At 27.2% G+C, this 13924-nt stretch overlaps 5 protein-coding genes across 10 annotated transcripts in view; 2 read left to right on the top strand and 3 right to left on the bottom strand.

Moving 5' to 3' along the window:
- LOC124422389 overlaps positions 1-1495 on the bottom strand; it is a 4268-nt gene extending 2773 nt beyond the window's left edge. Inside the window, exons 1-3 of the mRNA XM_046958776.1 lie at positions 1002-1495; positions 579-780; positions 279-501 (exon numbers count right to left, since the gene is read on the bottom strand). Of these exons, the coding sequence (XP_046814732.1) occupies positions 279-501; positions 579-724 (369 nt within the window). The 5' untranslated portion in view covers positions 725-780; positions 1002-1495. The remainder of the gene's footprint in view (positions 1-278; positions 502-578; positions 781-1001) is intronic.
- Positions 1-8342, top strand: part of LOC124422393 (tyrosine--tRNA ligase, cytoplasmic) — an 11957-nt gene extending 3615 nt beyond the window's left edge. For 3 of the 4 annotated variants that reach the window (XM_046958799.1, XM_046958808.1, XM_046958791.1), the window contains 7 exons: positions 6169-6561; positions 6639-6901; positions 6994-7209; positions 7294-7488; positions 7577-7841; positions 7931-8072; positions 8165-8342. In XM_046958799.1, the coding sequence (XP_046814755.1) occupies positions 6169-6561; positions 6639-6901; positions 6994-7209; positions 7294-7488; positions 7577-7841; positions 7931-8072; positions 8165-8278 (1588 nt within the window). In that variant the 3' untranslated portion in view covers positions 8279-8342. Of the gene's footprint in view, positions 1-5508; positions 5776-6168; positions 6562-6638; positions 6902-6993; positions 7210-7293; positions 7489-7576; positions 7842-7930; positions 8073-8164 lie in introns of those variants that run through there. The other variant, XM_046958810.1, reaches the window with a different exon arrangement.
- Positions 1718-5148, bottom strand: LOC124422420. Of its 2 annotated transcripts, none has more exons than XM_046958815.1 (4): positions 4747-5148; positions 3536-3802; positions 2923-3309; positions 1718-2576 (listed from the first exon to the last, which is right to left on the bottom strand). In XM_046958815.1, exons 2-4 carry the CDS (start codon positions 3797-3799, stop codon positions 1815-1817), a joined length of 1413 nt encoding a protein of 470 aa, XP_046814771.1. In that variant the 5' UTR covers positions 3800-3802; positions 4747-5148; the 3' UTR covers positions 1718-1814. The 2 variants fall into 2 exon arrangements, with proteins under 2 accessions (XP_046814771.1, XP_046814779.1); XM_046958823.1 differs by lacking the exon at positions 4747-5148 and adding an exon at positions 4110-4533.
- A 128-nt stretch (positions 8343-8470) lies between the features above and the next one.
- Positions 8471-10668, bottom strand: LOC124433137 (somatostatin receptor type 2-like). The gene is made up of 7 exons (XM_046982794.1): positions 10584-10668; positions 10141-10216; positions 9959-10043; positions 9474-9883; positions 9142-9367; positions 8872-9074; positions 8471-8774 (listed from the first exon to the last, which is right to left on the bottom strand). Exons 1-7 carry the CDS (start codon positions 10666-10668, stop codon positions 8480-8482), a joined length of 1380 nt encoding a protein of 459 aa, XP_046838750.1. The 3' UTR covers positions 8471-8479.
- On the top strand, positions 9787-13866 carry LOC124422430 (ADP-ribosylation factor-like protein 13B). Of its 2 annotated transcripts, XM_046958836.1 has the most exons (8): positions 10592-11306; positions 11405-11475; positions 11704-11837; positions 11993-12108; positions 12288-12464; positions 12546-12729; positions 12810-12843; positions 12930-13866. In XM_046958836.1, exons 1-8 carry the CDS (start codon positions 11248-11250, stop codon positions 13226-13228), a joined length of 1074 nt encoding a protein of 357 aa, XP_046814792.1. In that variant the 5' UTR covers positions 10592-11247; the 3' UTR covers positions 13229-13866. The 2 variants fall into 2 exon arrangements, with proteins under 2 accessions (XP_046814802.1, XP_046814792.1); XM_046958846.1 differs by lacking the exons at positions 10592-11306; positions 11405-11475 and adding an exon at positions 9787-10031.
- Positions 13867-13924: the final 58 nt, after the last annotated feature.

Raw genomic sequence — 13924 nt, 5'->3', positions numbered from 1 at the left:
ATAATATAAAATAAATATATATATATAATATAATACTATAATCATAATTATGATACTACAATTCTCTTTCTCCCTCCCTCCTTCCCTCCCTCCCTCTCTTCCCCCTTCCTCTTCACATACAATACATTAACTATACATTAACTTTTAATTAAGTAAATGAATAATTATATATACCTCATGATAATATGATAATAATGATAATAATAATAATAATTAAATCGACAAATAAAAATTATTCCAAACGATATTCTATATAAATAATATTATTGATAACTCACTCGTAATCTTCTAAGAATGTCATTACGTGGTTGCGGAATACTGACACGTTTTTTATAACTTGATATATGTCGGGCTTCAATAGCTTTGAGCTTTTGAGCTTTCCAAAATTGAAAATACGCGAACATATAAGAGCATGAGGGAAATTCAAATGGTGATTGTTCAGCATTGACGTTTCTAGCTTTTCCTAAGTGTTCATGGCCACTGGTGAAATAGTAACGTGTCCTAAACATAAAAAAAAGAAGAAGAAAAAAAATTAAATCTTCGATTTTCTGAATTATTTTTTTTTTTTTTTTTTTTACCTGATCAACTTACGACGATGAGAATCGATGCTCGCACGAGCACTTCGTTTAATCAATTTTTTTCTTCGAATTTGATTAGACGAACAAAAGATTTCTTTGATTTTTTGTAATCTCGACAAATTTTCTTTCGTTGATGTATTACTCATATTTGATGTAATTTCTCGTTTTAATTATCTTAAAATTGTTATAAAAATTTGTATATCTAGAAATCGATATTGTAACGATTAAGTTTTATATATTTTTTCTTTCTTTTTTGTTTTTTTTTTTTTTTTTTTTAATTTGTAAAATGTTCTTAATCATAAAAATGTATTTATTCAAAAATCAAGATTGTATCGATCACAACTTGATACAATATCCTTTTTTTTTCTTTTTTTTTTTTTTTTAATTTTCTTAATCATTATAATAATTTATACAAATGCATACCTGAAAAGATTGTACTTCCTATTTCTCTTTGTCAAAACTTTTGTCCTCGTTCTATAACAATGAATTCTATTTTCCTGTCTTAACGGTATAGAACACAGTTAATGGTGTTTCTTAATTACGTTGTGAACCTAAAGAATAGATCGTTGATGACCGTAACTAGTCGTAACACTTTTCTACTATTATTATTATGATTCATCTCAAACATATCTATGTGAAAGGAATAATGAGTGTCATCGTTCTAATATAATCTTTATTAGATTGATAGATCTAGATAGAGATAGAATTTGTTTGACATGCGCTTTTCGTTGCGATAGTTATGGTTGAAATAAGTAAAGCTCGTTCGCATGCGCACGTTATATGTTTATTTACTATACAGGGTAGTGCTTATAAAGTGTTACGTGCGAATATAATATATTCGTATTATTTATTTATTTTTTTTTTTCTTTTTTTAAATTATATTTTTCTTTCAAATTAATTTTTTATATAAAGGAAATGTTCAGAATACGTATACTATTCCATAAAATAAAAACAAAAACAAAAGAAGAAAAAAAAAGAATAATAATTGTAAAATATTCATTTGTTAATTAATAATTATGATACTTCTTTTAAAATACTTATTCTATGTTGTAGGTAAAAAAAAAAAAAAAAAGAAAAAAAAAGAAAGAAAGAAAAAAAAAAAAGAAAAAAAAGTTGCAAAAAGAAAAAAATATCAGAGCTTCGAAGAGACAAACAATAATATATTTATTGCTAATAAATAACTAATTGTAATTACACCGATTCGATGTAGTTAGTATCTATCTACATATCTACGATCTATCCATAACTAATGGTATATCCCATAGAAATCATAAGAGCTTCCTTGATAGCAGGATGTAATTGTCGTTCAATATAACTGGTCAATGTTCTACTGGCACCACGAAGAAAAATATCTTCCATTTCTCTGGCAATATATTCCTTTGATTGCCAACTTCGATTATTACCATTATCGTCGTCATTATTGTCAACGTTGTCCTCGTCGTCATTAAGACCAACCATAAAAGCATCATAAATATTTTCATCCAATAAAAGAGTTTCCCTAGATTCTACTCTTGGTGGTTCATTAAAGGTGTATTCCCTTTTGAAATTTGATTTTTCTTCGTGGCAATCGTCAATAGTTTCGTTTTTTAATAAATTAACAGAATGATCAAGAAGATCAATGGTCGTGGTTGTCGTCGTTGATTCATTCATCGATTCTTTCGCCTCTAAAAGTTTTTTACTATTGACCAATGCAGTTACAAAATCACCCGGTGTTATTTCGATCTCCGTTGATGTACCATTAGATCCTTGACGATCCTCAGTATGATCTTTATTATCTTTTTTAGTTACAATCGTTGTTATATCGTTCGTATTACGTTTTGTAATTCCTCTTCTTCGACGTACAGCTGATTTAGTGATCCAAAGATTATTTCTCCAGTTACTCAAGTTTCTTATTTGTCCACCTGAAGTACGTGCAACTCGACTTTCATTTGCTATTGATAGATCTACATCCTCGGAGACGGTGAATAAACGACGCGGTTCAGCTGATAATACAGAAAGCTACAAAATAAATATAACCAAAAAAAAATTATATTAATAATTGATATATGTATGTATGATATATATATATATATATATATATATATATGTACAGACAAGATGGGCCAAAAATATTTAGAATCATTTTGAAAATCAATTACTTTTTTTCATGTGACTTATTTAAGTGAAGTTGTTAGTTCTAAAATTTGAAAAAAAAGACAAAATCAATCAGAAATTAGTTAATTGATTTTAAAAATCATTTTGAAACTTTTGGTCCGTCCTGTACCAGAGTACATTTAATTTCAATTAAGACTATTATTTATTTAATTACTACTATTATTATGATTTATTTATTGTACTTAATTACTTCGTCACGAGGAGGATAATAAGGTGGCCATTTGTCCTGTCTTTTAAGCTGTTTGTCATGACGATTTGGATGACATCCATAGGCGTAGAGCGAAGCAAATCTTGGCTCTAAAAAGCTCGATTCTGTACGTATACGCATTTGTCCACGAGCTCTGGCAATTGTACCAGTGAAAATATCTATACCAGCTTGTCTCAATCGTAGAGTCATTCTACATGATTCCAAAGGTATATGAGATCGTCGTTCTTCTCTCATCAACAACGATACTGTTCCTGATACTGATAAATCATTGAATGTTACTCTAGTTTTTAATGAATTACTCGAAGGTTCGAAAAAACATTTTTCGACTCTTGCCCATGAACTTCCTCGACTTCTTCCACTCTGTGGAAACTAACGCATAACTGTTTATTATTATCATCATCATCATCATCATCATCATCATCATTATTATTATTATTATTATTATTATATTTATTATATGTATTTATTATATATATATTATATAATAATTATATATATATATATGTATATTAATAATTTATTATTATTTTCTTATATTAATTATAATTTTCACATTAATTTTTATTAATATACAAAAATGTTGAAAATAATATACCTTAACTACGATTCGTGAAATTGTCATTGCTAATGGCGCCGAACGTAATTCTTCTTGATAATTTGGTTCTCGACCCTCTCCCTCTTCTAATCTATTCCTTCTTCTATTCGAATCTCTTTGAAGTGCATCCAAAGCACGTTCCAATCTTTCACCACAACCATCTCTATTTCCAATTGTTGTACCACCCTCTGAACTCGTCCAATCGAACGTAATGAAGATTAACATCAACGACAATGTCCAGGATTTGATTTTGTACGATGGCATAACCTAATGAATTAATTTAAAAAAGATAACATTTTTTGTTTTTAATTCAACGGATAAAAAGATTTTTTTTTTTTCTGAGATAAACATCAATAAATCAATTAAATGTTATAAAAAGATTTTCAAGTCAAAATAAATTAAATAAATAAATATTTATGAGAAAGATAAAATGTTTAATCATACAGGGACAAAAAAATATTTTCAAAATCTTCTCAAATATCTCCACAAATATATATATATATATATATATATACAACCATACATATATATATATATATATTATATCCTGTGTAGAAACTCGGTGAACTCGTACTTCTTAAACAGAGCATGAATACGTCTTCCTTCCGTCTATTTCAGCGAGAGTCGGTGAAACTAGGAAACGATTTCGAGAGACTTTTGTCTTTTCATTTGGAACGCCCACGAATTTTCTTACAATCATTTTCTTCGGTCTTCGGTATTATTTGAAAATAATCGAAATCGATCACGTGATTTTAATTTAAATACGTTCGGCATTCCTCGGTTATTCTCGGTCGATACTTCGTATTGGCGCCATTTAGAAATCAAGATTACATTCGATCGGTACAGAGAGATAACCTATACATCCCATTCATGAATATGTAAGTACTTACTTATCTGTTTCCTAAGAATACGAAAACTTGAAAGATCTTACGACAGTCTTACTAAAGTCTCATTGTTAATTGTTATCGATATTATTGCGATTCGATAATTGTACGACGAAATTTACGAAATTAAAGAAATTTTTCAATTAAAAATTATTTGATTTCATTCTTAACATTTATCGTTATCCCATGTTAAAATATAAAACATAATTATTATGATATTTTCAAAAATTGACTTAACACTTTTTTTTTTTTTTTTTTTTTTAATCAAATTTTACTTATATGCATATATACATTTATATAATGTACAGAACAAAATAGTATACTTACTCTATCGAATTTTCCAGATTAACTTTCTCCTTAAAAATCAGCAATAAAAGTGTTTCTTCTTCTTCTTCTTTCTCTTGTCCTCCTTTGGTAATGCAAATATTAAATCCGAGATGTACGAGTAACAGTCGGTAAAAAAAAATAAAGTCAGTGATAGTTAGAATCAACTTATATGACTTCTTGAAGCTAAGGCAGATAAAAGAACAATGAAAGTGGCTGTGTGGATACGCGCTACGATGTCTTCTTCTAAAGCAAACCAAATGGGAAACATCGGCGGCTTCCTTTCCTTTCGGTACCGTCAAGTGTCGAAGGAAGGTGGAGATATTACGATATAGCCTATGAATCTAGGACACTCGCTTTTAAACGAATCGTTCTTTGATTTATCTCGAAATCCTCGTATCCTGTCAATATTTTTTCTTTGTCTATTCAAACGATTCCTCTTTTTCGCAACACCGATTTATACATTTAAAATTCATTAGAATACTGTATTATCGTCTGCAGATAAAAACAAAAAAAGAATTGTATAGAAAAGTCTACTTATCGATCGGTAATTTTAATAAACTAATTGTTTTATTTCTTTTTTTTTTTCTTTTACTTTTTTTTTTGTTCAAACGCGCATTCAAATTATGATTACGCATGTTTACATAATTTGCCGCCAGATGACTTTGAATTCATATTCATCTTTTTCGTAAAATGCAAATTTTTCATTCGTAAAATTATTTTTATCCCCTCCCTTCCAACTTGCGAGTATCTTTATTCTTTAATAAATATTTTTAATTTTTTTTCTTCATACGTAAGTACAATATTACGTAGAAATCTTTCATTCGAGACGAAACATAGTGATATCTTTTGGTTATGACAATTGCAATCGCAGCGACAAATGCTGAACAGTAGCTCGTCGTATAGGAAGTGTAAGACTAGGAGAATGAAAAAGAGTGGGGATAATGCGCAATCTGTTCCACAACTTTGCACACATCTGTTCTATTGGTTTCTTCGGTTACATCTTATGGGAAGTTAATATCATTCTGACAGGTAACAATGGAAAGATTTATAAATTGGATCAGTATTGATCAATTTGTAAAAATTACGAGTATCTTTTTATTCGATCTATATTCTTAATATTGTAACTTTAATTATAGGTTTAGATCTAATATATTTGACAAGAAGATAACTACACGTGCTATTCCTTGTCACACGTGGTTTTCTTTTTCAATATGTCTTTAATATATCTTGATTTTTATTAATTCATTTATAAAAATTATATATAATGTAAAAATATCTATGATGAATAATATTATAAGGATAATAATTAGATGATGCAATAATTTCACATTTTTTACTTATCAAATCTATAGATATTTTATAAAAATATAGTTAAAATTTATCAATTTATCAAAGAAATTTTTTACATGCTCTTTGTTCTAGGCAAAATAAAATCAAAATGGATGAACTAACCTGGAACGAAAAATATAATCTCATTACGAGAAATTTAGGTGAATGGCTTGGCGATGAAAAATTAAAAAGTATTTTGAAACAGCGCGATGTAAAAATATATTGGGGTACTGCTACGACTGGTAAACCTCATATCGGATATTTTACCCCAATGTTAAAGATAGCTGATTTTTTAAATGCCGGAGCTGAAGTTACAATTTTATTTGCCGACTTACATGCATATTTGGACAATATGAAAGCACCTTGGGAACTTTTAGCATTAAGAACTGAATATTATGAAGTTATTATCAAAGCCATGCTTAAATCTATTGACGTACCTTTGGATAAACTTAAATTTATTAAGGGAACGGATTATCAATTATCAAAGTTAGTGTCAAAAAATGATACAAAATATGTATGAGATTTCATTTTGTAAGGATATTTTTATAAAAATATTTTTTAAGGGAATATACATTGGATATGTACCGATTAAGTTCTATCATAACCGAACACGATGCTAAAAAGGCAGGTGCAGAAGTTGTTAAACAAATTGCAAATCCATTACTTTCTGGTTTACTGTATCCAGGATTACAAGCACTCGACGAGGAGTATCTTCATGTCGATGCACAATTCGGTGGAATAGATCAAAGAAAGATTTTTACTTTCTCTGAAAAATATTTGCCAATGCTTGGATACGAAAAACGTATTCATTTAATGAATCCTATGAGTCAGTATTTAATGAATTACATATCTTCTATTTATAAATATAAGTAAACTCTTAATATTTGCAAGAAAGTATATCTTGAAATTCATTTTTAGTACCTGGATTAGCTGGTGCTAAAATGTCTTCATCCGAGGAAGACTCAAAAATTGATCTCCTAGATGGAGTTTCTACGGTTAAAAAAAAATTGAAAAAAGCATTTTGCGAACCTGGTAATATCAATGATAATGGAATACTTTCATTCTCTAAGCATGTAATATTTTCTTTATTAAAAAAAGGAGAATCTTATAATGTACCAAGAAGCGAAGAGTTTGGTATGTACAATATCTAAACGTTTGTTAAAACGTTATTTTATCTTTTAACAAACATATAGGATTAAAGTTATCAAACGTTTATAGGTGGAGATATATCTTTCTCTACGTATGAGGAATTAGAAACTGCATTTGCAAAGGAAGAAATACATCCTGGGGATCTTAAAAGTGCAGCCGAAGTATATATAAATAAACTTTTAGATCCAATTAGAAAAGAATTTGATGGAAATTCTAAATTAAAATCTCTTGCCAGTAAAGCATATCCTCCACCACAAAAACAAAGTAAATTAGTTATATCAATTAAAGGAGATCTTATTGACTTTTAAATATGTTTCAATTTGATAAATTTTGTAATTATTTGTCTATATAGAAGTGGTCGATGAAATAGTACCATCGAGATTGGATATTAGAGTTGGAAAGATCGTTGATGTGAAAAAACATCCCGATGCGGATTCATTATACGTGGAGAAAATAGATTTAGGTGAAAATAATGGTCCTAGAACTATAGTTAGTGGGCTTGTAAATTATGTTCCTATAGAGGAAATGCAAGACAGATTGGTACTCGTACTTGCAAATCTTAAAGCGGCTAATCTTAGGGGTATACAATCGCATGGAATGGTTCTTTGCGCATCCGTGTAAGATTACTTTCATATTTTATATTTCTTGGAAGAATTCTTTTTTATTTTTTTTTTTTTTTTCTTATCATTATTAATGATCTATACAGAGACGAACCAACAAGGCAAGTTGAACCTTTGAGACCACCAGAAAATAGTAATCCTGGTGATAGAATTTTCGTAGAGGGCTATGAAAGTGGAACGCCGGATGAAGTTTTAAATCCAAAGAAAAAAGTTTGGGAAAAGTTGCAGGTATTTTTTTGTAACTTTTTAACTTCATTAAAAAGATAAAATTATAAATATACTGAAATATGAGATATTTATGAAATATTTATTTTTGATAGGTTGATCTTATAGTAAATGAGAGTGGAGAAGCATCTTGGAATGGAAATTTGTTGCTTACGTCGGATGGTGGAAAAACGATTGCTGACTCTCTTAGGAATGTACCGATTAAATAATGCATTTTACATTTGTTCCACTTATGCATTTTATTGATTTAGAAATGGAATTATGGATACCATATGAACTGCCTATTTTTAATTATTTTATTAAACATTTTAATAGATGAATTATCATATTATAAATGAAAAATAATATGAATGCTTAACGATCAATCGACTAATGATATATTATTAACATAAGATAATGATAAGAGTATCTTAATTTGGACTTAAATCCAAATTTATTGGAGAAATTCTTGAGGAAATATTTGGTATTCTACTTCTTTGATAATAATTTAATCGAATACAAGGCGATCGAGGTTTCAGACAATTAAATTGTTCTGAATTAAATTGTTGATTACTACGTGATTCTTGTATTTTCTTTTTCCGTTTATAAATAAGCCAAGACGTTGCAGGACATAGTGCTAATTCTTTTTTTAAAGAACTACTACTGCAACCATATAATAGAGGATTTATTGCAGCATTAACAAGAACAAGATATCTGCTTATATACCTATAAAAGGATTTATTGATTTTTTATTTTATTATATTATTACTCTTTATTATTATCATCCAGATATATAATTAAAATTTATATATAATCTACTTACCAAAGAAAATACATAGATTCTGCTTGTCCCGGTTTAGAAGGTTGTTGTAAAAGACGTGCTCTTTGAATGATTAATATTGTGAATGGTACACGACAAAAGATAAATGCCAAGACAATAATACCTAGAGCACGAGCCACTTTTCCTTTGTAACGTACTGTGATTGGATATTTACTTCTCAATGCTTGCGATTCAAATCTGTCTAGCTTTAAAATTAAAACAAAAAATATAATCATACTTATAGTACAGCTAGAAACGTAATAGAAAAAGTACCTTAATGAGAATAGCAGAATAACATATTGCCATTATAGTTAATGGTGCCCATACGCTTAAACCTGCAAAAACATGCCAATATGGATATAACACTACAGTATCCTCGGTACAATATGTTTCCAAATAATCACTCCATTGCCTTTCGTAATAGCTTCGAAAGATACATAATGGTGTTGCAACTATTATACCCAAAATCCATATAGCATAAAGCAGCAAATGTGTAGATCTATATGTAACAATATATATATATATATGTATATATATGTATATATATGTATATATATATATATGTATATATATATATATATGTATATATAATTAAAAATAATAACCTTTTTGTTAATCTACTAGAGCAATTTAATACAATAGCAGATAAACGATCATAACTAACTACACTCAAATTAAATACAGCAACTAATGTCAAAGCATGCACTATAAATCCATCTAATCTACAACCAATTGATCCAAGTATATAATTTTGATACAAATCGATACAGAGAAACATCCAAGGGCATAAAATGCAGATACATATATCTGCAATTGCCATGTTAACGATGAGAAGATTTGTAGTAGTGTGCAAAGATTTAGCACGGGTTATTATGTAGATCAATCCACCATTAGCCAGTATACCCATAAGAATGATGGGCAAAATGCTGAGAATTTTAAGAGTTGCTTCCCAAGTTGGTTTTACTATCCAAATTTTTGATGGAAAATGATGCTTCGTAGTGTTTACCCCTTCCCACTATGAATCCATAATCCTTTATGTCATCTCACAATAACAGATAGATTAATATATAACTTGAACACACGAATGTACCTCGATGTTGGTATTTGTTGGTCCAAATTGTTCTCCTAAGTGTTGACTCCATTGTATATCCAAGAAAAAAATGGTAAAATTTAAACTGTCATATAAAAGCATTTTTATATTAATATTATTAATAATAGAAAAGGATATTATATATATATATATATCAATTTAACTTGAAGACTGAAACTTACATTATAAGGTTGAATATTAACAGTGAGTAAAATCTAATCTGAAAGTAACAGATGGTACCATTAGCAATAATGATTTCTTTTGTTTATATTGCTCTTAGGAATAGAGTAATAAATTATAAGTAGTCAATTAATATATTATCACTCATTAAGAATATATATATATATATATATGTATATATATATATATATCACGACTTTAATCGTGAATTTTTCGTATCAATTGCAGGTATCATACGAATTTTCAAATATCGCGTGCTTAATTACAGAATTAAGATTGTTAGTTCTATAATTAGGAAGATAAAATAAATATCTTTTTCGTTGAATGAACTCGATCCTCGATATAAAAATGTGATTAAGAAAAGCATCCGAACGATGAGAAGATTGAGAATTGGTGAAATTTATGAAATACAATTTTTTTTTTTTTTTTTTTTTTTTTTTTTTACGTAGCCAGATTTCAAATCGAGCGCCATATTGCTGGATATATCGAACGCATGCTAACGTTACGCCATCTTTATGCATCTCCAGCATAATCAAATCTGGCTGTTTGTACGTCCAAAATTTATACATACATTTGATCCCTATAAATTTTCGATTAGATAATAAAACATAGCAATATATTTAAATCGTGTGAATTTGTAGCATTTATTTATTTTATATCAAATAATTATATATGTATATACATTTTTTTTCCCTTTGAAAATTTCGTTTTTAGCATCTTACTATTTATGCATGTAATATTCAAATGAAATAAATTCCGGTATACCTCCTTTCATAGCAGGTTCTAATTCTTCTCTCAGTTAGTAAGTTCATGTTTTGCTATATGTTTGTTTATGCTAACTTAGTCGAACTTATGTCAAACAATAATTGAATCAAATTGAATTTTCTTTCGGTGAATAGTATTTTACATTGTAACACTTGGGAATTCTATGTTCAAAATAATTTCATAAAAAGTATTTAAAATAAAATTATAATCAAATATGAATTACATATGTATTAATATGTTTAATGTAAAATATAAATATCATACAGTATTATACGATAAATTGAAAAATTAAATTAATAATATAAAATATAATTTAAGATTTAACTTAATTATAATTCATTATAATGGGGAATTGTCTACGAAGTATGATGAAAAAATTACGAAAGAAACATCATTCAGAAAAGTAAAGCATTTTAACTTTCAACAATATCAACAATAATTTGATGTGAATAGAAAAAAAAATTTCTTTACAAAAAAAAAAAAATATCCTTTTTATTTCAGAAATATAACTCTTCTAATTGTTGGTCTAGACAATGCAGGAAAGACTTTAATTTTAAATCATATACGTGGTGGTATGTAAAAAAAAGAAAAGAGCATATGCTCCTTGTTACTATTCAGAATTTTTTTTGTTACATTAAAAGTTTTTATTTATATATATATATATATATATCCTTGCACAAAAATTCATGAGGTATATAGTAAACAAAAATAGAGAAAAAAAATGAAAAAAAATCTTTATTTTTGTTATATAAATAAAGTATTGTATATTATGTATATTACAAAGTTTATTGAACTTTTAGACCCTGATAAGCATGTACTGCCAACAATGGGATTCCGAATTGTATGCTTAAAATATAAATCGTATGCTATAAAAATATATGATCTTGGTGGTAGCATACAAATTAGATCATTATGGCCAAAATATTATAATGATGTGAGTTCGAATTGGATTACTTTAGAATATATATATATATATATATATATATATACATATACTTAGTATATAAAAAAAAAAATATATATATATATATTTTTTAAGTTATCTCTATTATAAAGAAAAAGCATACTTATTATACATTTGTATTTTAGATACATGGTCTTATATATGTGGTGGATGCTAGTGATATTTCTCGTCTTGCAGAAAATAAAGTTGTATTTGGTGAATTAGTTGCTCATGAAAGTATTTCAGGAAAGCCGTTATTATTGTAAGAAAAATAACTCATTATATGTTATTTCTGCATATGTTGGATTCAATGTATGCACATGTTTATAATCATCATCAAATTATTATTTTTGGCAATAGTCTAGCAAAATACTAGCAATATGTCAATTATTATTTATTTTTAATAAATATTATTTTTATTTGATATGTACACACATGTAGGCTTGCCAACAAACAAGATTTAAATGGAGCAATTGATGAATTAGATGTTGTAGACAATTTAAATGTTGAACATGTTGTAAATACTACACGATGTCCTACAAGAGTTGAAACTTGTTCCTGTTTCTCTGAAAAAGAACATGTGAAAAATAATACTTTAGGCATTACAAATGGATACAAGTAATGATAATTTTTTCCATAAATGTCTTTTATCAAATTGAAATAATTTTTTGTACTTAACATATATTCATTTTTGCTCAGATGGTTACTAGATACAATATTAAGAAATTATATTGTATTAAATAATAGAGTTAAACAATCTCAAAACATCATGAATGAAGAATTAAAAAATCAAAGAATAACAAAGGATTGCAAATATTCACCACCTAGATTATCAGTACACTCTAATCCTTTTAAACCAATAGCAGAACTTTTATCTAAAAAGGTAAATCTAATAATATTTCTTTACAAATGTAATAATTTTTTTATTCCATCATTATTGATATCTGTTTTTCTTATTGTTAGGAAGGAAATAATACAGAAAATCATTTAGTTAATGGTAAGGACTAGGATCTTTGAATTACATTACATTACAATATTAAATTTTTATTATAATATGAATTTATATGATAAACATTTTGGCAGGTATTATTAATGGACGATCATTTAAGAAATTCTTCATGTCAAATAAGACTGCACCACTTTCATCTGAAAGTACATTTAATATAAATGAAGATCTATCTTTGCATGATAGTTCTAATGTCATAACCCCCGTAGCACAAAAAAGTACTCAAACTATTACTGTAATAGATTTACCAAGTTTTGATTTTTATCGTAATGATGAAAAAAATAACAGATGTCACCGTCCAAATACAGCACCAGCATGTTCTACATTACATAATACAATATCAATAATAAATATTCCTGGACAAGTATTTCAATAATGATATAAAAATTATGTTAATTATATATTTTTGTGGGGCCAATATGTACAAGTAGATGAAATAACGAGATAGAAGTATTATTTAAATCATGCCATATAGAAGGTAATTTTTATATTTAAAAAAAAGAAAAGAAAAAAAAATTTAATATATTGCAGCAAAAAAAAAAGAACTTTTTTCATTTTACATTTTTATTGAATATTACAAAGTTATACAAATTTTATAAAGGTACGACAAGTGTATCGAATATAAGTACACTGAATTATTAAAAAAATCACAGTATGTGTGTGTGTGTGTGTGATGATGATGCTATCTTATAAAATATATTTATTTGTGTTTGGTAAAGTTATTTTCATAAAATTGTTATAATAATAGATTTATATGGTTAACACATGTTCTATCACAATTCGTATAATGGTAAACAATCGAATTTATTTTTTTTATTTTTTTTTATTTTTTTTTTATTTTTTTTTTCTTTTTTTTTATCATAAATGCACTTTTTGTTGTAAATATTTATCAATTTATGTAATGTGTACAAATATATATTGCAAATGTAAAAATAGTATAAATAATCTGGTAAGATTATTGCAATAAAACTTAATAAATATATATTAAAACTAAATGGTAATCAGACTATTACATAGATATACTTTATGGCAATACCTCACAAATGAAAAACATTTTTTTGAAGATAATCGT

The sequence above is a fragment of the Vespa crabro genome, chromosome 1 (genome assembly GCF_910589235.1).
Source record: "Vespa crabro chromosome 1, iyVesCrab1.2, whole genome shotgun sequence".
NCBI lineage: Eukaryota > Metazoa > Arthropoda > Insecta > Hymenoptera > Vespidae > Vespa > Vespa crabro.
Note: the sequence above shows the minus strand (reverse complement) of the source record. Positions and strands in the feature narration are given on the sequence as shown.